The sequence below is a fragment of the Bombus terrestris genome, chromosome 14, assembly GCF_910591885.1.
Source record: "Bombus terrestris chromosome 14, iyBomTerr1.2, whole genome shotgun sequence".
In the NCBI taxonomy this organism is placed as follows: domain Eukaryota; kingdom Metazoa; phylum Arthropoda; class Insecta; order Hymenoptera; family Apidae; genus Bombus; species Bombus terrestris.
Window position 1 is genome coordinate 6,280,093 of NC_063282.1, and position 24,006 is coordinate 6,304,098.

Consider the following 24,006-nt stretch of genomic DNA (forward strand, 5'->3'; position numbering starts at 1 on the left):
TCCTGATTCCAATTTAACTTCGTACAAGGAACTTAAGAAGAGAGGGAGCGATAAAAGACAAAGTGACGAGAAGGAAAGCGGAGAAGCGAGTGTTGACGAGGCGAATCGGTGAGATAAAAAAAAAAATTAAAAAAGGAAAAGACAGAAAGAGAGAAAGAAAGGAGAGAGGGAGGGAGAAAAGGTGAAGTAGAAAGGGGGAGAAAGAGTGAGTAGGAAGATGAGTTTCACATTCTCAATGGGGGTTTATTCGTAACACGTGAAGCGCGGAAATGAGTGGCATAGAGGAGCCACAGAAGCTGTTTCGCCTCCCGGGTACCATCGAGGAGGAGGAGGAGGAAAAGGATAACGAGGTTCGAAGCCACCAGCAACTCCCAGACAACCCGAACACAGCCGACTCACCCTTACTAGGACAAAGGAACACGGGAACCTTGTCCAGTCTGCCTAGGTACGTCACCCTGGTCAGGGTCAGCACCCAGAGCAGCAGCATCGGTGGTGGTGTCGGTCGGCAAGATTCTACCAGGTAAGTTCTTTACACGTACATTTATATATATTTCTTTCACCGGTATATTTTTATATATTTGTATATAATTTATATATCCGGTTAGCTGTTGCGATGTGTTTGTAAAGTGCGTGCCTAAAATGTGTATGTGTTATGTGCACTACATACAAATTTCTTTCATAATAATTATTTATATTTTTTTATTCGTTTGTTCTATTTCGTCTCGTCCTCCAAGTATTCAAATCTACGAATATGTTTTAGCTTTCGCTAAAATTGCAATTTAAACAGCAAATTCTAGCTGCTTTTTAAGCATAACGAGTATATAGCACAAGATACTGTCATTTCTTCGTGACGAGTATACTCGTCGAGAACAGCCAACTGGATATAACAGTATATTTTTTATATATTTAAATATGATTTGTATATAGTAATATATTCTTTATGTATTCTTTCTTTTTTTAATCGTATTGTTGTTATCAAACGATGTTCGGATTTATCAAGTTACCTGATATCAAATAATCAAATTGTATCGAAATTTGGCTTCATTCGTACATCTGGTAGAAAATGGATACTTACACGTACCAATTACTACAGCATGTAGATTAGTGTGCATACGTGGCTCAAATTGGTTCGAATGAATGTAATTTAGTAATTTGTAACTTACCGTTGAAAGAAACAAACTTTGAACGTGAAATTGTCAGAAGGAAACGTACTAAATCCTCTTCACATAAGATCATAATTATCGACTCTTTAGAATTCATAGAAAGGATAAAATCTTCCAACGAAACTGTTATTTCGTTCTATTTTTACCAACAGACAATCTTCCTTTTCAAAAATCGTCGCTGTAGAAATTTGCCAATAACTGATAACTGCGGGTCATTAAAATCAAGGACAACGTTAAAGATACTTCTAGTCGTTACTTGCAACGATCCTAGGGATATTCAGATCTCTGCCCAAAAGCTATTTCATTCTCGTGTAAAACCGGAAACGTCTGTTTTACATACAAAAGAGCGAACGTATCGGTGACCGTAAAAAAGCATAGTATAATCACGCGACAATTACCGGACAAAACATCGGTGGTTGGCAAATCACGCGGCCAGTTCCCAAGGCAGCCTATCTCTGCTGGATCATCCTCGAGCAAAAGCCGGTTGCGTTTTGTTTGAGGAAGCCATTCTCGACGTTTTCTGGCGCCAGATGCTGTGTACAGGATATTAAATAATCGGATAAAAATGCTGAGAAAATATCGATCACCCTGTACTCGGACCGACAACATCTTAACGCGTCATTTTCCCAGAAATTCTTCATCCAATGACAAATTACGTTACGTACGCTACATCTTGTAATTATCGCAACCACATCGATTATGATCGAAACCAGCGTTCGTCGTTTGCACAGGGAAATCGTTAATGCGTTAAGAACAGCAAAGGAAGCTTGCTCGATTTTTATAGCGTAATTCGTCGGCAAAATCTTCGATAAAATCTTTGCATGTGCCGTCGCTACCGCTTTATCATCTGGTTTCAAGTAACTTCACCGATTTTATCTTATCGATTCTAACTTGTTCGTTCGAAGGAAAAATCGTTCATCCAGCTTATCGAGATATCGTAATCGAGAAACTCCGCCAAAAAAAGAAGCTGTATGTCTGTGCTATGCGATATACGACGGCTGAGTAACTACGCGATTTTCATCTTACGGACGTTTTTCCAGAAAGCTGCTCGGTTACGAACGATCTTGTACGCGGAGCGTTGCACCCAATGATCGAGCAGAATCGATAAAAACGAGGATAGAGAAACTCGAAAGATTGCCGCGAGCTGGATGCTGCTAATAGTCTGTAATCTTCCGTAATCGTTCATCGAACGAGTTTTTCCCTTAATCCGCCACCGTAACAGTGGCAGTTAATAAGAACGTTGGATCGTCGTTAGTGTCATCATAATTATTACGCCGGGATATTTGCCGTGTGCCTATCATCGAGTTTGATAGAATTTATCGAGCCAGAGGTCTATTAACGTAAACGGGATGCAATATATTTCACGTGGCATCGCGAGGCTAATCAACGACGTCCGTATCCACTATGCCGCACCACTGTTTACCCTTCTGGCTCTAATTCACCTATCGCGAAGCCTATCGTCCTACCCATTTATCAAGAACTTGAAAACATATTACACGTGCGACAATTGTAAAATTCAAGAACACGCGGCTGACCTTCGCCGCTAATTTACTTACGTTCGCCTCATTACGTTCTAACGCGGAATGCTTTTGAGAAATATGTCTTGGAAATTGTCAAGTTACGAGACGCGAACGTAAGAAGAATGACGACAAAGTATGGCTATATTAAGCATATCGACGACTAAATGCGTTTTACTAGAGATTTTTATATTAACTTTTAGCGGCAATTATATCGCAGTAATAGTAGTTTATGGAACAGATCGATGGAATTTTCATTGTTTAACGTGTCGATTGCTACCGCGGCCGTTTCGTGACGCACGTTCTCTCGACTAAATCTTTCAGAACCACTAACGTGTGATAAATTTCAGAGACTAAAAAATTGTCGACGACGTGAGCGCTTTGGATAACATCGTCGGAGAAAAGCGCGTAAATGCAACGTAATATTTTGCGGAAATTAAACGTTATAACGTAGCGTATGTGAATATATCACGGGCTTTTGGGACAAGATGCATGAAATTCGTGTGGCAGTCGACGTGTTAAGTAGTCGGGCAAAGATAATAGACAAAATATCGGCAGAATATCCGTTCTATCTTGATAATTAAATTTGCAACACTTTCGAAAATTCTTCGCTAAACGTACACGGTGGCAACCAACGAAGGTATTTAAAAACTTTCATGTTGTACCGATAAAATTTCACGTGGCGCGTCGACGAAAGATATCTTCGAAATTATAAATTACGAAATCTGAACGTAGAAAACGATAATTATCGTAATTAGATTGGTAAAATTTCGCGTGCAACGTTAACGAAAAATATCTGCAAAATAAATGAATTGGAAAACGTGAACGTAGAAAACCGACAAGCCGTAAATAACTTAATAAATCGAGAATGGATCGTGCTTTATAAAATTCTATATTACTTGGTAGATGAAAAGGTATTCGTTTCGTGGAGAATTTCTACGGTTCAATGGAATTTTAATCCTCCTATTCTCTCGCAATTCTTTCTTTAGAACAGAAATTCTGTGCCAAGATCGCTTTAATCGAACGGCGTTCCTTTCTTTAATTAGAATAGTGGTAAGGTGTACTTGTCGGTATTAAAACTCGATACCTGCTCGTTGACTGGCTCGAGAGATTGCCTGCTCGGCGATTAATTTCAAGAAGAGATGGCAAATGTTAAACAAGCGTGGCGATTCACCTTGTGAAATCTCGAAAGGTCGCCGTAGTGACGAATTAATCGGTGATCGCGGAACGAGAGTTAATCGCGGAAACTCTTAACGATTTCTCAAGCTGTATCGGATTTCCCGTTTCCTGGACGAAAGACAATCCAGACTGTGTGGGTGCTCGTGATTTTCTCGAAAATACTTCCGTCTCATCATGCGCAACGAATTAAAAATTTCATGTTTTTTTTTCATGAGGCGACGAATAACACAACGCACAACGCGTAGAAGAAAATTTCCAGATTTTTTCGATTCCAGATAACGTTACGGTATTTTCTGTTTAATCGAATGAAAATATTATCGTATTCGAGATTTTTAACACGCCACTTGTTACGCGTAACAAAAATAAATTTTATGCCATCGACGAGTAAAAGAGAATTTAATTTCTCTCTTGTCCGAAACTATACGTAACAACTGAAACCTATGACAACAATGATTATTACTGTATCAAAGATTTTTAGAATTATTATTTTATTCGGACGTGATACGATTAAGCTACTTGCTAGTATTTACCAAGTGTGAAGAGATGAGTATTATCTAAGATGCTAGAAAACACGTATTAAACTGATAGAAACTAGTAATCCAATTATTACTGCTCAACTAATCCGTATTTATTCGCATGGATTATACGCGCAACAGATATCTTGCGATCGATACGATGTGCGATAGAGAAACATCATTAATCTGTCCAAAGTATTTTAGATAAGAAAAAATTTATAACTTTGCAACATTATACATCTGGGAAAATCCATTAAGAAATCTCTATCTTTAGACCTATTTATCTAACCTGTTGTCTCGTTCAATTAGTATCTCTATTATTATACAATCCGATGGCAGTGAGAATCTTTTCTTGTTCTAAATAAAAAAGAATTTCTATGTAAAATGATCTAAAATATTGCGCATCCCTATTTTCTCGTTCAATTCGAATCTCCGTTTAAAAGATCACTCCTAGCGACAGGACGAATTACGAGGAATTGTTAAGAGATTACTCGAATTTCCAAGTCCAGTCTCTACAGGCGTTACGTTTCTAAAAATCAGCAATTCCAATCACAGATATTTTATAGATAATTATAGACTTTTTAATACGTTTTTAAGATATACAGTATCATTCAGCAATCTGGAATTATTAATTAATTCTATGTTATACTATATTAATCCTATAATTACCTATCTATATTTTAACAGTTTTATTATCGACTCGAAATTAATCTAACAGACATGCACGACAATTTCCAAGAAGAAGAGTTTCCTCGAGAAGTTGACTTCCTTTAAACCCGCAACTTTTATAAAGCACGCTATAGTACTTTCAAATTAATAATCAGAAACTCCTTGTTACATCCTTGTGATATCTTTTTCCGTACAAGATTTAGTTGTACTTCAGCGACATGTACATACTTCTAGCGTTAACCAGCCTCGTTAACATAATCAATGTCTGCTGGAAAAATAATTCGGGCTCATGCGAAAACCGGCGCGCCGTTTCTGAAGCGAGGAAATCCTGCTGCTACGATAATCGTCGTGTGAAAATTCGGAAAAAAATTCCACGCTCGAGGTAGCCGCGATCGAAAATGAAAATCTTCGCGAGGCCGAAGCTCGCAACTCGTCCGATCTCGTTAGTTTAATTAAAAGCTCGTTATCGAAGCCGTGGACAGTGCGGTTGGACAGCTCGCAATAAGAACTCGACCCGCAGTGTGCGTACACCCGATGATATTAACGCGCTGGTTTTAATCCGCGTCGGGAAACGCCTCGAAAATTGTGTACCGGAAGCTGGCCAGCTTCGTCATGTCGAGTCCGGCAAGATCGAGCGTTTCTGTCGGAAGAAGAACGAGATTCGTCGCGTCTCGCTCGAGCAAACGTCGCGAGAAACGAGACAGTTGGTTGGTTTTGTTCGAAGGAGGTAGAATACGTATTATTCTTTTCGTCGAGTGGCTTCATTCTGTATTTTACACGGTGTCTGACGAAAATATTTCGGGATTTGCCGCAGGAAAATTTCACGAATGCATTGCATTATGGGTGTTACATGAAACGAATTTTTAAAGGCTTATCGCTGTACCGTATCCGACTGCGAATTTTTACGGACTTATTGGAAATGTGCGGATGGAAAATCGCGGAGAATGCGCATGGTATTGTATTATATTTATTTATTTCAGCTTGATGATATGGAAATTGGACTCAGTATCGCATAGTTTACGAACATGAGATAAAACACGATCTACAGATAATTACGATACCATAAAAATATCAATGCGTATGATATACAAATATATATGTACAATATGCAAAATAAGGTACTTGTAATTTGTAGTAGACGAAAGAAATTAATACGTAGCTTCTATTTCTTCGTAAAAATCCGCAGTCTGGTTGTGATTATATTTGAAAATTTTGAAACAGAACCGAGTTTTCGATAGAGGTTCCTATTTATTTAGCTTGTTAAATTCGAAATTTAAAAGAGGTGATGTCGTTGCAGAACGATAAAATTTCAAAATGTTTCAAGTAAAACACATAACACGTTCGTAAAAGATTTTTATAGGTGCTTCCAGATACTTTCGTGAAATACTGCATGTCTCTGTAGAGTACGTGTTATTCTTTCAATAAAACGACTTGGTCGAATATCTGATATATATCTCGAAAGAAAAATATCAAATTGAAAGCTTAAAATCGTGACCATTTAGGCAATTTCCTCGTCCGTTGCTTTTATTGCTTCTGTTTTCTTTCCTATTTCTAATTGTATTTGCCGATTAATGCTCGATACTGTATTGTAAAATAACTTGATTAATTGAACCTAATGGATGTGTCGAAAGAAAAACGTGAAATTGAAAAAAGAAAAAGAATAACGCGGATGCCGATATCTACAAGACTGATTCGTTTCTTTTCTTTTCTTCTCATTCTGAAATTCTATCTGTCGATTGATAGTCGCGACTGTCGTGTATTACGTTGTAAGTAATTAGTCAACTATGATGGAACCAACTATCGAGTAGAACGAGATTTTCCGTTTGATTCGCGAAACCTGTTCGGAGACTCGATTTGCATGCAATTAGTCGTCACCAGGATGTTCTGGCAGCTTAATGAATATTTTTCAGCGTTCATTTAAATTCATGAAACGAAGTTCTGTATCTGATACCCTGTGAATATGTCGCGACTAATTTGGATAAACTACATACGGTGACATAAGGTGAATTGCCGATTCTGCCACCTTAAATTATTTGTAAACGAATTGTATTTATTATCTCCTTTGAGTTACTCAATTAATCAAAGGGTTTCACGTTGCGCTTACAAAACAACCCTCGTATCTATGTAGAAATATAAATTAACAAAAAGAAAAAGAACTAACTGTTGGTGTTATTTTTTTATCCAACGAACCGTGTACACGTAATTCGAAATGAGTCAGAACCTCTACTGACTCATTCCATATAGAAAATTAAATTCCGTTGTTTGCAGAAAAAAAAAGAATATTTGAAATATTTTATGTAGTCGTGGGATTAATATTTTTTGGTGGAGTTCGATCGAATATTTCGCTGGCAAAGTTGGACAAACACACGTGAGGGCATGCTTTCGAGCTGTCGTACTCCGGAATTAGTACCGTTCTCAATTGACGCCTACAAACGATACGACCTCTTCTGCTATGGGATAGCACCATTATAATGCGCACAGAATAAATTACTAACAGCTAATGGCGATTCGACGTTGCCGGTGTTGATCGAGCCCTTCCGGTTCGTATTTCTTACAACGACTACTGCCAAATTATTTTCATGGAAGCTTCGATTCGTACAAAAATCGCAGGAGAATCGAGGAAAAAATTGGTATATTGATCTGCAGAAATATTTTTACCAATAATATCATAAATAAAAATGAAAGATACGATTAAATGTTAGATAAAAACTGTACTCAAATCATATTTAAGGTTAATCTTTTTGCCATTTTATATCTTTCGGAATATTTGTACGGAGGCAGATGAAGCTGATAAATCAGCTAAAGAGAAAGAGATAACTCGATCTGATTTGAAAATAAATCCGAATCGTGATTGATATCTTGGCAAACATACGAGGACGAAACTTCGGGTGCTCTCTAAATTATGTAAATTAGTTCCATTGTTTTTATATCATACGCCAGAAATTCTGACCAATAATTTTCTCGGTTCTCACGACATTTCCCTTATCAGTGCCAATAAAACGTCATTGATATTGGATTTTAATTAACCTAGATACCATCCGAATTTCTTTCTTATGTAATACTCGCGCATGTATGTATATTATTTTCCTATTTTAAATCTCAATTCGACGTATTAATGAAATTTTCTTTGTTCCTATTTATCGTTCATTTATTGTTTCTGCATTGCACAAAGAGAAGAACAAATCTCAAAGGCCAAACCGATCAACTCCATTTCTTGTGAATATCTCAATTTTATTATTCGACGATAAATGTAATTAGTGTGCAATATCTCAAAACACATGCGACTTATTTTCCCAATTTTATTTATCACCAAAAGATAGCATAAATAATCAGCAAATTCGAAAGAAAATTTTCAAAAATAATTCCTCTCTACGTTTCAATTCATTCTAAATTCCTCGAGGATAGTTGATATTAGTTAAAAAGATAAGCATGCCCAAGTGTCCACCAAAATATTAACAGCGATGAAATCAGCTGCAATGTGATTAAATGTCTAACCACATTATTGATGAAATATTTAACCAAATCTAAGTACACTATACACGTTAAATACAATCTAAATAACTATTTCAATTCATTCTAAATTCCTCGACGATAGTTGATATTAGTTAAAAAGATAAGCGTGTCCAAGTGTCCACCAAAATATTAACAGCGATGAAATCAGCTGCAATGTGATTAAATGTTTAACCACATTATTGGTGAAATATTTAACCAAATCTAAGTACATTATATACGTTAAATACAATCTAAATAACTATTATTAAAACGATGATCGATGAGCCTAAAAATGATATATAAGAAAATGAAAGAAAACCAATATTGTTCCAATATTAATCAAGAGTGGAAGAGTATGAAACTCGGAAAGCCTGTTAAAAATAGCTTATCTACTGGAGTGGAAAAAACAATGATTAATGTGCAAATGAATAAGAAATTAATAAAAAATATTAATCAACAGCGAAGAGGCGTCAAACTCATAAATTCAAAGTATCAAGTTCGTAAAAAGGAATGTCCAACGAGTTGCGATCTTTCCGTGACAAACGTCCACACAATCTCCGTATGGGACAACCTCCGCGTACGTCGACAAACACCGACTTGTTCCAACGCGGCTTGATAAATCTGAGTCATGGATTTTCAAATCGGGATATCGGCTCGATAAATGTGATCTGAGACGTTCGATAATTCGCGGAAAAGTTTGCTTTCGCAAGTAACGCGTACGCTTTCGGTTCACAAGCTCGAGCTCGGGCGTTTGCGTGCGATCAGCGATTTCGCGATGGTTCGCCAAGAACGACGCGACGCCGATAAGGAGATGGCTGCTCGGTGATAAGACATGCTCCCGGACTTTTCGAGTCAGTCAAACGAAGTCAGTGGAACAAATCTTGATTTGCTGGCGTTGTAGTCCAACGCTTCGCGATGTCGGTCTCGTCGAAAACGTTATCGGTGAACCGAGTGCACCACGCTATAAACGAGAAACAGATAGTGCCAATTGAAGAAGACATCCAGTGTATCACACGAACGTCGTTTTGAGTCGCCGATGAGATTCGCGCTTTCGTCGTGCCAATAACAATCGACGAAAGTAGATTTTAGGTGCCTTTTGCGAATCGTGAACGATGCTCGAACGTGCATAAAAGGCGGTGGATCAACTTTCGATCAAAAGTCTGAGATTCGAGGGCTGTGATTTGGCATCGAGCGCTGGTCGCGACGAATATTTGTAGGAAAAGTTCTTTGCTCCATTTGCTCCGTAAGTTTGCAAAGGTATTGAGAAGGTGGAATTGTTCGTAGGCCGATGTTGATTCGAAGCTTAAACAGATTTTTAATTACGAGAGAAATTCTTCAGCTCTTTGCTGGATAAATCTAAGAGAACGGTAAAGACAGTGCGCTTACTCCAGTGTTGGATCGAAATTGAAGTAAATATGAAAAGAAGTGTAAAATACAGAGACAATATTAATTAAGAATTCGTAGAATTTTTAGAAGTAATCGTGATTGATGAAAGAGAAGTTTGAGAGGGAAGGCGTCGATGCAAAGAATCGCGATATCGTTGATAAAAAAAAAAAAGAAGAAAAAAAAAGGCAGGAAACAAGGGAAACATTCCGCGTGACGTAATCAGGCCATTTTCTCGCAAATGAAAAGAGCAAACGTTATTGTTAGTAGCTGATAAGTGGAGACCACTGGCCAGGTGTTGGCTCGTATAAGACGTCCTACATCATTGCTCGTACATCAGTAGATTCTCCATCATCAAACTCGACACCTATTCACCTAACTATTCGGTTCTTCCGCGCACATCGCGTGTCTTCCGTTCGAACGATAACAGGCCATAAAACGAAACGAAATCTTAGTAAAGAACAACTTGATTATCCAAGAGAAAATACAATTTCACTTTGTTGAAGAAATCTTCAACTCGATTAAGACAGACAGATCCTGCCAAGCTTAAAGGTGGATTAGAAAGATTTAATGGAATTACCATTGGATAATCAGAGAGAAATTGATCGATGACGTGTACTTAGTTTTTGAGAATCAATTTTAAGAGTAACGGTTGAAGAGCAGATGCGATTGCCAGTGAGTTTTCTCAGCTGTGTTCATAGTTGTCAAATAGTGTTCGAGAAAGGAAATTGATAAAAGATAAACTCTTTTTCGTCTGATTGTGGTTAACGAAACGAGTAACTGCGAGATCTAAGACGATAAGCGAAAGACTTACGTAGAACGATAATCAATCGGGACAGGAAGTAATTGCCTTCCCTTTAATTAACTTCAACGCTTCGCATTTGCAGCGATCATCGAAGGTTTATTCTGCGACGTGAGAGGATTTTTCGCGATCGCTGAACTATTTGAAAAGATAGTAACTTGTTAGAATTATCGCTGCAATCACTGAGAATTCATTCCTACTATCGTTTTCGATAGTAGCTATCGTTTTCGTCAAAATCAAAGGGAATTTTACAATCGTTGAATTTGTTGAAACTTAGCTTAGTAAAGAAACGAAAGATTATTGAAATTATTGCTACGAGCATAGAAATTGATACTGATTTAAAGATCGTCAAATTTTCCAAGGGAAACAGGAAAATCGAGATTTTCAAAATTAACTTTCAAGTTCGAAGTTGACATTTGGAGCATCTGTACACGTAGAAATTTCTGCGCGTATCGATAAATTGTACGTGTGTGTTATCTACAATCGCGCAAGAAACCTTAAGATCGTGACACAGAGAAATGTTTGTACGATGCGAAAAAATCCTTCCGCCACTGATCCTTCTTCGTTCGCGATAAGAAATGAAAAATTGCAGCTACGTCGAAGCGTGTCGTTTAATATCACGTGCGCGTGCAATCGTATGTCACAAATCTGATTATCCAAGTGTCTAGAACTTCTTCGTCAAACTAATAAATCTTTCGAATAAAACGGGAACAACGTCGTACGCTATTGTCCTCGAATGGAAAATATTCTTCGAGGTAGAGTATTGTCCGAATACGCGAGCTAAAGCGTGTGTATCAAAGGGAAAAACAGAAGAAGAAGAAGCAAAAATGAACGGAGACGTTCCAAAAGATCCAATTTCGAGCGTGAAATCATCCTCGCCGGACAGAGGCGAGAAACAAAATCTGTTGCCATCGTCGGAACAAACAACACCTGTTATAGTAAAAATGTCCAAGACTCCATCGCTTAAAAGCAGGTAAAATGACACACTTCAATCTGAATTTATTCGATGTGACGAGTTATCGAGCTGCGTAGTTGGCTTCCCAGTTAATAACTAGAATCGTGGGATTAGCTATTCATTAATGACCGGTGAATTAATAACGCATCGACGAACGCAGTCTTTCTCGTCCGCTTCTGTCTCTGCGCTGTTATTTACGACTGACAAGTTAATTCGATAAGCGATTATATTCCAACCGGTCACCCCAACCGTCCCAATTATCCGAATAACGAGGACACAATTACGAAAACACCTAATAAATACTTGTGTGCAGACGTTGCTCGCTGAATTTTTCGCGAACGAGATGCTACTGTGTAGTAAGCTAAAAAGTAGTAGTAGTGGCGTAGGTCAGTCCGCTATCGTCTTTCATAGAAATGACGCCGTTTCTTTATCGTCATGAAAGATTCGTTGCATTTTTTCAAATCAAACGGAAACGTATGCTGACGGAGAATGAGGATGCAAATTGATTTATTGCGGAAATAATGCAGCAATGCTATTTGGGAATTGAAATTTAAATTCAAAGCCCAAATTGTCAAAATCTTGAATTACACCAGCGTAATTTTCGGACTGCCAAAGCTATACAAAACTGTGCAAAAGTCTCGGGTCATCCATTGTTTCTGTAAACCAGTTAACTGCATTTGACGAGTAGACTCGTCGTCGCTTGTATTCGTTCACGCACTTCAACGACCTAAGCTCACGAGAGATTTCTAAAACTAAATTCCGCAGTCAGCTGGTGAATTAATGTGCAAATATTTTAATCATGTTCCGTAACTATTGACAACAGTATAATAATAATTAGCATTTAGTAAGCAATGATATTAATAAATCGACAAGCTGCGAGTCGATGATATAAATTCGCGACTTTCGAAAATACGCTGATTCTGTCAATGTAAGATTTCCAAAATTCAATCGATTGTGCAGTAGAGAGAACGAGAATTTTAAAGCTGCGTTGCTGTCTCAGATGTACGGTCAATTTGAAAATTATTAATAATTTGCTAAGAAAATATTTATCGATTCTAAATAATTAATATTTCACGAAACGGTATGCTACTACACACTCAGGTGTTAATTCAACGCGTACTTATTTGCTAGTCGTTGAATATTTCGGAAGAAAACTGGCAAATAACCTTGAAATTCATCGTCGAGTTTCAATTTGAATGATCAAACTGCTTCGATGATTTTACTTCGTACCTTCTCTGCAGCACAAAATTATAGAAATTTCTTTGTTGTAAACTATTCCTTATCGCCTATTCCCGATAACGATAGAACTTAGATCAATCGACGATATCTCGACGAATTATTCGAGGTCGTGCAATATCGTATTTACGATGATCTAACCTTGTCAAGTATCCAAAGCTTGGATAAGATTCGATTACTCTTATCCTGTTAAGCAAAGAAGACGAGTTAACTCGTCATACGAATTGCTAATTCTTTTGTCATAATAATTTCTTCATTTATAGATTTTCTATATTTTTACGCGTCATCTGATTTCTATTCAAAATAAATCACTGCTACGTACATCGTACGCTTGAAGACTCTAGAGCGGAAACCTGATAAATTATTCGTCATGGAAAGGGGATTTTAAAGTCTAATACTTTTAATTATATTTATGGCTATTATAGTTAAATAGAAATAATTACTCCGTGATTCTATAAAATATTTCTCGGATAAATCATTCGTTTCTAAATTTAAAATATTCTCTTTTACTCATCAAGCGGTATAAAAGTCAGAGAATCAACAAAACATTGACTCATTAATCTTCATTTACATTTGCAAGAATTAACGCCGACCTAATTAAATTTCATTTATCTTCGTTAGTTTTTAATTTTCTAATTAATCGAAAATCTCTTTATTGACAGGCTAACCAATTAATAGATTAATTTTCAATTTTTATTCCATTCCCCTAACGTCTTTTCTTTCGCTATCTTTCCGCCTGAATCTCACAGTTTCATAAAACTTAAACAAATGTATAACAATGAAATGTATAACGTTGTAATAAACTATTATCGTTTGATACTTAACACGTCGATTTCGAATGTTTCATGAATTTCTTTCTCTTCCATCAAACTATCGCCTGTATCTCCTTTTCTCATTTTTCCTCTCGCTTTTGCTGTTGTTTCACGCCTTCTCTAACCACCGAACAGTTTATCTTAACGATATCAATAATTTCATCGCTATCAGAAGATTAATCGATTAAATTATCGATCTTACAATTAATGTTAGTAAATGGCATCGATCTGAGAGATGAATCAACACAACGGTGAACAAACGCGGACCGCAGAGTTCACCGCGTGTGTCGGCGATTGATTTACGCGTGGCAATAAATAAATTGGTAGATAACAGTTGCTCGGTTATCGTACGGAGTCAAAATGGCGACTTCCTTTTGGCCATATGAAAGGGTGGCGAGCGCGAAGGTCTCAGACAGATCATCGAACTGGTCGCGTCGATATATTCTGCTGTTGGTTCTGTGCAGCTGTGGCCGCTTTCCGCACGATTTTCGCGCGTTTTCACAGCGACGAATGATGAAATCGCTCCTGTCGACTTTGCATCTCGAATCGTGCAAGCATCGCAGTTCGTTCGAGTTATCGCTGACTGATTAAGAAGTTCCTTAAACACGCTTCTTCGACGCACTTTAAATAGACAGAAGCACCAGAGGCAAGTGGCAAACGTATCATTTATCGACGACGTTAAAGTAATTGGTCGAGTTGTCTAGGGATTGTCAAAATTGTTTTTTTTTCTTTTTCTTTCTCTTTCTCTTTTTCGGTGAAGATTCAGTTGATTTCCGAACTGTTGCCGCTAATGAGAACGGCTGCCTGTCTACTTCGGGATATGATAATTTCAGAGTGAAGTTTTAAAACGGTGTAAATGATTTATGATAAATGTGTCGAGTTTGTGATCAAAATTGTCGTGTGTTTCATCTGTTGAAGAGAAATAGTTGGTGAACTTTTGCAACGATTGACAGTTTGTCATGGAAAGGTTCAGGAAGGATCACGTAAAATGCGAAGAAATCCATCGTGAGTATTCTTCTTGAAACGTTAAATTTGAGAAAGTATTAAATACTGGAACGCGATCAAACATGTGTCATCCATCGATCATCGAACAACTTTCGTCAAAATCTGCGAACGATAACACGGAACACAAACAGATTCATCGTGGGTATTTTTCGCGGAACGACAGAGGAATAAAAATTGGAACGATTAACAGAAATATTCGCGCAACTAAAGAATAAAACATCGTACGGTGGAAAGAAATTTTCACACGGACGGAAGATAAAGTCTCGGGTATTCGGAACGAAAAACAAGGAAAATGAAAACTCGTGCGATATTTCGTGCGAAAATTCTCGATCAAATAAAATTGTTACGCGAATAAAAAATAAAATCTCGAGTATTACGGGCAAAATTGTCGCGTTAATAATACCATACGCTAGAGACGAACTTGGCGATAAAATTTTCCATCGTTCGCCATCTCCGCTACAGACGATCATCCGCTTAGCATAATAAAAATGCGTGTCTAAATCCCGCTAGACGTATACAACGCGCGAAATACGTCGCAAAAATCACGATTTGCAAATCGTCTATCGCGCGCGAATCTCAGCTAGAATTTTCATAAAGATTCGTATCGAATAAGGAAAGCGATGGGTGCGTAACGATCAATTGACACCAGAAGAACAATATGATCAGCTGAAATTTGCTATTCAAATCCGGCAAGATCTCCGCGGAGAATATATTACGACGCGTGTACAAATGTCGACGAGGCCTTGATGAGAATTTCGTAGAGCATCTCGCGTCTTTGACTGAGTGCTCGAAGAAATAATTTGTTCCCTCGCGATTATTTTGCTAGAAAAAAAAATAGTACGCTACACGTGTTACCACGTGTCGAGATAATCGAAACCGAGATTCAGTTCTGCGCGAATGATTTACGATCTCTATCGTCAAGTAGCTTTCGCGGAAAGCAACGTCATTGTTAAATAATCGATGCGCAGACGTAATCGTTATTTTGCTGAATCTTGAAGCCAATAATCGTTAAAGGAATGGTACGACGTAGTATAAAAAATCGATTGATACCTGCCTGATTGCTTAAGATTAATTAAAAAGCTATCAAGTTTCAGGAATGTACCTGATTTCTATCTTTAAGTGGGTCAATACGTAGCGACGTATAGGATCAAATTTCTCAATCAAAAACATGTTCATCCTTATAAAGAGAACAATCACTTTGTCAAACGGCCTCGTCACGAACTTTTATCGTGTCAAATGGCTATCGTAAGAATAATCCACTGAAATCAATGACCATTACAAGGAATCTGTTCCAAGTTCTGATACCAGTTGCGCTGAAAATCGCCTCTGTTTCTCTCGTGCTCGCGACAGGAATCTATATAATTTTAGGACATAAGACCAACTTTGAAGCTTTCGACGTATTTCCAAAATTTATCTTTCCCTGATCCAGCATGGCAAAATTTGAAAGAAATCTGAAATAAAATTTTTGTTAAATTTGTAGAATTTATCTCTTCTTCGTTCGACGAAAGTCGAATTAATTCGTTACAAATTAAAAGAATTCTACGCGCGATAAGAACCTATTAAAGCTAATCTGCAAACAAATGAAATCGAAATTCCTTCTTCTCCAAGTGTACCAACCGTCAAAATTGTAATTTCCAGGAGCCGGTACAGAGCATGGCCAACGCGGAAGCTACGTCGTCGCGCCGTGTTAAAAAACGGCGAGTGCAACGTCCTTCAGTCGCGAATCTCCAGGCGTTCCCTGCGCTTCCTCCGGGACATATTCACGACCCTGGTCGACACTCAATGGCGATGGATGTTGCTGTGCTTCAGCCTGAGCTTCGTGCTCTCCTGGCTAGGTTTCGCGGTCATCTGGTGGCTCATCGCGTTCAGCCACGGTGACTTTGAAAAGGACCATCTGCCCCCGTATCAAATAGATAACAACTGGACACCCTGCATCAACAATATCTTCTCGTTCACGAGCTGTTTCCTGTTCAGTATCGAGACGCAACACACGATCGGTTACGGAAGTCGTGTCACGACCGAGGAATGTCCTGAGGCGATCTTCGTTATGTGCATCCAGAGCATCGTCGGTGTGATGATCCAGGCGTTCATGGTGGGCATAGTGTTCGCAAAGATGAGCAGGCCCAAGCAGAGAACTCAAACGTTGCTGTTCTCGCGGAACGCTGTTATCTGTCAGAGAGATGGCGAGCTCTGTTTGATGTTCCGAGTCGGCGATATGAGGAAAAGTCACATAATAGGAGCCGCCATTAGGGCCCAATTGATAAGGACCAGGACCACCAAGGAGGGCGAAGTGCTGTCACAGAACCAACAGGAGCTGGCCGTAGGCACCGATGGTCAGAACGGTAACCTGTTCTTCATCTGGCCCACTACGATCGTTCACAAAATCAACGCGGAGTCGCCGTTTTACAACATGTCCGCCGAGGACATGCTGACGGAGAGGTTCGAGATTGTGGCCATCCTCGAGGGAACGATAGAATCGACAGGACAAACCACTCAAGCCAGATCCAGTTATTTGCCACAAGAGATCCTCTGGGGACACAGGTTCGAGCCCATGGTCACGTACTCGAAAGAGAGACAGGGCTACGAAGTGGATTACTCCTTGTTCAACAATACCACGCAGGTCGGAACGCCTCTGTGTTCTAGTAGAGAACTGGCGGAGTTTTACAAGATACAGGAAGAACTTCGTCATGGGAACGGTAAGTGGTTGCAGGTTTCTAGAGAATGGATACACTTGGCATTGAATAGAACGTAGTTTCTGTATGTTACCTGTGTTATCTGTTTAGCCTTTTTTTTTTAGTTCTTTTCTCCTCAAACTCAAATGAGTTTGACGTGAAAAGAAAGGATCAAATATTTGTATCTACATTCAGCGGTGGACTAGTTAGATTTTTGGATAACTAGATCTTCCCTTCATTTCGTATCGCACGGTGTCGTAAGAGTAATGAGACTGAATCTCTGTTGGCATACATTGTCATTTAAAAGTACGATTACCAATGTTGTCCAACAAGGAAACGAAGCATTATATAGCGTACTGAATAGTTTCGAACTGGAACATTCTACAATTCACAAACCTACACGGAATTCACGAATTAAATGAAACATTACTTTCCTTAAAGACAAAAGTTGGACACGAGAATATAATGAAAGTAACTCGTGGAGCTACTAAAAACAAGAAATAGCGAATAACATTATTTTTCATCTTACGTTCTTTCCGTTTTGCGGCTTCCTCTTATGGCGAATATCGGAAGTATCCGCGTATCTTCGAACGATGAATTATCTTTCTATCTTAAGCCGTTCTTTAAAAATCATTTTGCAAGAAATAAACGAAAGAAAGAATTATCTTCCTTGTTTCTTATTAGTCTCGCTACTCTCCCACCGCACACACCTCTCACTATATAAAATATATTAGAATTGCATACTTGGAATTCAACGTAAAACCACGCAGTTTGTCCCCGTCTTTTTACGACACGCGTCAACGATACCAGGCTCGTCCTGTCACACAGCCTATTCAATTTTTATTTACTAGAGCGGAATGTCCGGTGTAATTAAAAGTTTCCGCGATACGTCGGCCAATATAACACATTGCAAAACAACCACTAACGATGCAACAAGGTCGGTCTGCGATAATTGGCATGCACGCGCAAATCAAACTAATCGATATCAAACCACCTGCTTGCCTCATGCTTGCCTCCATTGTTTGCTCTCCCAGACTCGCGTGCTTTGAGCTTCGAAATGCTTTGAGCGTCTGTATGTACGTATGCACGTGTTGACGACTCTGTGAACGGGTCTCGTTCAATGTCTCTCTGACTCTGTTGGTGCTGGTGTATACCGTAGATGGAGGCCTGCGGAAAATTCCTAGCGAGCCGAAATCCGCGCCGGTGATATTGACCAGCAACCAAGCGGACGCCCCGGAGTTCCTTGCCTCTCAAGGACACTCTTCTCACGGATCACCGAAACATCACGTTGACATTCCATGGATCGACGAGAGCTCGGGTGTTTAACACGTCGACTGCGGAGCCGAAGTCGCGTGGCCGCTCAGTGCGACCGACATTTTCTTCTTCTTAACCCTTGAGCCGCGGGCGATTTTCATTTTTTTCTCCTTTTTTTCGTACAGAAAATCGCGAACGAAATTGATACATAGACTGCGGATATTCCTGCAGATTTTTAATAATTTTCCGGATACGACTGAGAGAGTAGAACTTGGGGATTTGTTTCGTTTCGTCGAATGTTTGTAACAGGTATCATATTGTTGGATATTTTATATATTTTGCCATAGCACGTTCATTCTGTGAACTTTTGCACCCTTAAACTTCTCGCGAGTGCGTGAAATTCCGCCGTCTATTTATACCTTGTACAGGTTTATCATATGGAAATTCTCAATTCAATGGAAAAAACGACGCCGCAATAACGTGGCCAAAAATTTCGCCGAAATTAATACTAGAACTACACGGGTCCACGATATACCTAAATATTTCACGTACGAATCAGTCCAATTCAAACGATATTCCTTTAAAGAATTGATCTATAGAATTACATCTGTAAATTTCTGTACCCAAAATAAAAATCAATATTAATCGTGGCAAAAATAGCAGTATGTCTTCAGAAAGTTTGATAAACGTCAGTTTGATGGTTTCAGTAGTTCTAGTGTTAACACGATGACTGCCATACGAATCTCATATATTTTTATTGCTTATCTTTAAGACGTTAAAATAAGTAAAACGCGATTTTCGCGTCGTCCGCGCCTGCAGGGTTAAAACGCTTTCACGAGGGTTGACGTCTCTCGATAATTGGCCAAATGAGAACTCAACTCGTGGCCAGTTAGCGAAGCACCACACGCTGTAATTTAAGGCAAACCAAAGATTCCACAAAAAGCTACGACTCGTCTCAAAGTGCGTATCGAGCAGTTTCTTCTACGGATTTTCCGTGGCTGATGAGTTTCAGATGTTCGATAAGGGGTCCTGGTTTGTCCGTCTCACGTCCGTGTCTGTTTATCGTATTGTCCTAATCGCGTGACGTCCTGTCAAACACTGTTGCGCGATACGATCTGATCGAGAGGTTGTTGGTAAAGGGCTATCATACGCATTGAGAGTCAAACGTGAGATTATCGTTGATTTGTAATTGTATACTTCGTCTCTTCTCAACCTTTATGCGCGTAGATCTGAAATAAATTTCTTGCCTTTCAGCGTACACACACACTTTTGACTCTCAATGCATGTACAAAACTATCGCTGAGCCACACATTTACTAAATCATCTTTAACCCTTTGCAATTCTACGTCAAGTTAAGTTTCACCTTCTATTTCGTTCTTTTCTTTTAACAAAAATATGTTAAAACAGATGTGGTTATTGCTTATGAAAATACGAGAACACAGCCAAAATTACGAACACCTTTGAAAGTCGTTTATTAAGTGTAGATCGATTAGAATAAAGTGTCGAGTGCCTGGACAGCAAAGAATTTAGCAAAGCGTTCGTAAGCAAATTGAATCGCTGAAGCAGTAAGCGAAATTCCTCCAATTCCTGCTTTTCTCATCATTGTTATTATCGAAAGATATTTCAGACATTTGACTCGACAAAAATTTCATTTAACCATTTCATATGTAACCGAGACGTAACACGAATACCTAGGCATCTGTTTTACAAAGTTAAAAGAGCGAAAAGCTTCAACTCCAGATACAAACCACCTACCTATGGAGGGCGAAACAAATACGTTTGTAAACGAAGGGTTAAGCAAAGTGGTATTTGTTGGCTGTCGTAAGATAATTTGTAAAATAATTCTAAGGCAAACACATGCACATCGAAGTATGCGTCATATCGATTATCCATCGAAATTTATACAAACATTTCTACTCGCTAAATTCGAAAGATCAAAGCTGAAATTCCTCTAAGTAGAAGACTATTTTGCAGGTATGATAGTAGACGAGGATTTCCTAATGGAGTCCTGTCAGGACAGCCAGTACCACTACGGTCATCGTCCACATCTAAATCATCCTCATCATCATCCAAACCACAATTTAACCTACGTGGACAGCGGCAGAAGCGAAACCAGCGCCGACGAGGCGACCACCTGTCGAAATTCTTGCAGAGACTCGACGTATCACGGACCACCGGTTCCAAATCGAGACCATAGCCACTACAAGATTCTCGATTTAGACGCTGATGGGATCCAGGTGATGGGTGACGTCGATCTACAACACTTGCCGGAAGCGGTGAACAGGGAGATCCTGAAGAACAGCCGCGAGATCATCTTCGAAGAGCCAGAAACATCGAGGGAAGGGAGTCCGTTGTTACTAAAATCGACTAGTCGGAAGAACACGAGACACGGTGTTCTGGACGAGGAGAAGAGATCTTTGAACAGTTCCAAGAGGAGTCTCTATCATAGAAATATTCTTCGAGGCTTGGAAGAAGATAAAAGATCTCTGGATGGGTCCAGAAGAAATTTGAATGGGTCCAGAAAGTATTTATTAATTCCCTTGGATAACAAGAACGCGGTGGAGACCGGATACAGGGAGAATTTCATCGTTAATAGAAAACACACGGGCAGCAGAGAATATTTAAACGCGACGAGGAAGGCCATCTACGTAAAAGGATGCAGGGAGCCCCAAGAAGTGGACGCTAGAGGAAGATTGAACTCCAACGACGACAGGTTGATGATAGAAATAGAAAAACCTTCGAAATCGTGTCAGCCACAGGAGATATTAGCTAAAAATAAGAGCACTTCGCTGTCCGATCCTGATCTATCGCCGAACGACTACGTTCCTGCTATAAAGTCACCAGTTCCATCGACTTTGTTGCCAATCTCTCCAGTATCCGACCTGTCGCCGGAATCTGGCTTCTACGATGGAATGCAATGGAGTTGCAGCCCGGAGTGCGTTAGAAAGGATCTAAAAATTCCCAATGAACCTGTGATCGCAAGAAATAGAAGGAGTTACGAGAATGCGCAGCTTCAGGATGTGAACGAGGTTTTATCGAGACCTAACAGTGATAATAGCTCGTTGGATAGCGAGGAGTCCAAGAATTTAGTTAGTGAGAATGGTTCTCGTAAATTTGGCGAGAAAAATATTGCCGCGAAGCAGACGGTCCCTTACACGAGCGTCTGAGCAAAGTGTGCCTTTCTCTTAGTGTAACATATCGCTTCCAAGTGCCAGTGCAATTGTGTTGTACAGAATATTGCGTTTTACGTATTTCCAAAGCGGCATCAGAGTCGTGATTGGTCTTATTCAACCCTGGAGCATCAATGTTATTGGACACAGCTGCGGCTGGACGCGAGAATCTGAACATTTTCTGAATTTACGATCGAACCAATATTATTAGTAAGATTCTACAAGTAACGGTAACGAGCTTGTTTATAGAATAAGTGAAATTTTTCAATTGAATTTTACAGATTACAAGTCGTCCAACTATTTCGTTCGACGTGAAACTGAACGCACGTAATTGTAAGAATCCAAGAATTAATATTGTTAATTGGTAAATTATTGTGCGAGAGAACTCTTTATAAAAAGTAGATATACGAAATAAATTTCGACAAATTTCTGAGGAATTCAAGAAATTCATGGAATAAGAGTTTTCAATTAGTTTCACGTAGTTCATTGTGCTCTGAGGGTTGTGAAAGTAACCAATGTGTTTCCGTACAGACATTCTTCGTGTATGGCAGTGATTATACAGAAAAGTGATAAACGACAGAGCTACAACAAACAAGCAACGACTAAGGGATAGAAAATAAATCAAAATTATTCTCATTTATTTTCTATCGTTCAACCGTCACGTATTTCATCGCTGTGCTTCTTATCGCTCACCGTTTAGCGTTTATCACTCTTCTGTATAGTCACGGCTTAAAACGCGTAACTTTTCCAACTATATATTATAAGTATCTGTGAATTTATATTCTATAAATTAAGTAGAAGATATGCGGACAATTATTTTTGCTATTTTACGATGTTTGTAAATTACACTAAACCGCAGGTCGGTTAGAAGCTTCCATGTGTAATAATTAAAAGAGCCAGTCAAATTGCTCGTTCAATTTAGTAAAATTAATCTTCTAGAAACGAAACGTGGATATAATCGTTTTTGTTCGAACGACGAGGCTTGGATGAAAACGCTTTACGAGGTAGTTTCGAAAACGAAGCATACGACGCTCTAACCATTAATTACATAATTAACCGTCATTTTAATTAAAACTTGAGAACTGAAATATCGAAGATCTTGGAGATTTCATTAATGAAAATTATCAAACAATTCAGAAGGAACCGTCGAATTTAAGATTAAGTTATCTAAAGTCAGCATATTCGATAGATTTAGGTATAAAGATCGACTAGATGTAACAAAAGTACCTAGCAAACTATCGAAAGGTATATTTTTACAATTTAGCACGTACAAACGCTAAGGTATTAAATTAACGATATTCTGACTGAAGTCATCGACACGTCAGTTACGTCCATGCCTGGCAAAGCATCATCAGTGTTCGAACGAAACTTCGTAGATTTAGCGATGCCATTTAATTCCTGTTAATTCTCCCGTAAATTCACCCATTAAAGACCAATTTGCCGGATATAGGCAAATGAAGAAGAAAAATCGAACGAGTCTTTGGAATTTCATTTCGTAACCACGATATTAAAAAATGAAATTCAATGATTTGCTTCGATCAAAAACAAACAACAAAAAATATATATATACATATTTAAAACGAGTAGTCTTTAGTGGGTTAATTTGACAATTTATGGCGAAAGGAACCGTGTTGGTTAAACAATTCCACGTACTATACTTCTAATTATAGTAGAAAAAAGGTGTAGCCACCATAGCGAAGATGAAAAAGTGCCTTGTTTTAACTTTCTATTTCCACGAGAGTGAGGGTAACGAACGTTCTCACCGCCAAAACAAATTAGCCTCGTTTAATATTTATTGCTTGCAGGGTATCCTAAGCACTAGGTCGACGTTTGTATATAGAAACGTTCTCAGTTAAAAAGACACTATCGATCGCGAGGATAGGTTTGCACGAAATCGACAGCCGCTTCGAGAGCTTCTCAGCTATGTGATTCGATCGGCACAACGAACCAGATCGAATTAATCTGATATTATTTAGACGGAGTGTGCAGAGGAACCTGAAATGGTAGAGCTCCGAGTGTTCCTCCGGGACATGGATACCTGCCATCGTGACTTCTAGCATAAATTGTGAAACTCTTATTTGTAATAAAGACCATTCGAAATCTACGGGAAATTTCATTTGTTCCTTTCTCTGAATTTCATTGTCAAAATCCTTCCTCCTTTCGCTTTAACTCTTTTCGAAAA

At 38.8% G+C, this 24,006-nt stretch overlaps 1 protein-coding gene and 1 long non-coding RNA gene across 5 annotated transcripts; both read left to right on the forward strand.

Moving 5' to 3' along the window:
- Positions 1-2: 2 nt before the first annotated feature.
- Positions 3-23,928, forward strand: LOC100646926. 4 transcript variants are annotated; one of them, XM_020866605.2, is made up of 4 exons: positions 3-520; positions 14,642-14,728; positions 16,367-17,424; positions 20,629-23,928. In XM_020866605.2, the coding sequence occupies exons 1-4, from the start codon at positions 270-272 to the stop codon at positions 21,819-21,821; spliced, it is 2,589 nt and encodes an 862-aa protein (XP_020722264.2). In that variant the 5' UTR covers positions 3-269; the 3' UTR covers positions 21,822-23,928. The 4 variants fall into 4 exon arrangements, with proteins under 4 accessions (XP_020722264.2, XP_003400859.2, XP_012171633.2 ...); XM_012316243.3 differs by lacking the exon at positions 3-520 and adding an exon at positions 9,245-11,693; XM_003400811.4 differs by lacking the exon at positions 14,642-14,728.
- On the forward strand, positions 527-8,609 carry LOC125386264. Its single transcript, XR_007226248.1, has 2 exons — positions 527-5,770; positions 5,858-8,609. It is a non-coding gene; the product is annotated as an uncharacterized LOC125386264 (long non-coding RNA).
- Positions 23,929-24,006: the final 78 nt, after the last annotated feature.

Bases quoted from the DNA above. Each gene is read 5' to 3' on its own strand.
- LOC100646926 (XM_020866605.2), top strand. From the start codon at position 270: ATGAGTGGCATAGAGGAGCCACAGAAGCTGTTTCGCCTCCCGGGTACC. The intron at 14,729-16,366 runs GTGAGTATTCTT...TGTAATTTCCAG, and splicing joins AAAATGCGAAGAAATCCATC to GAGCCGGTACAGAGCATGGC. The intron at 17,425-20,628 runs GTAAGTGGTTGC...ACTATTTTGCAG, and splicing joins AGAACTTCGTCATGGGAACG to GTATGATAGTAGACGAGGAT.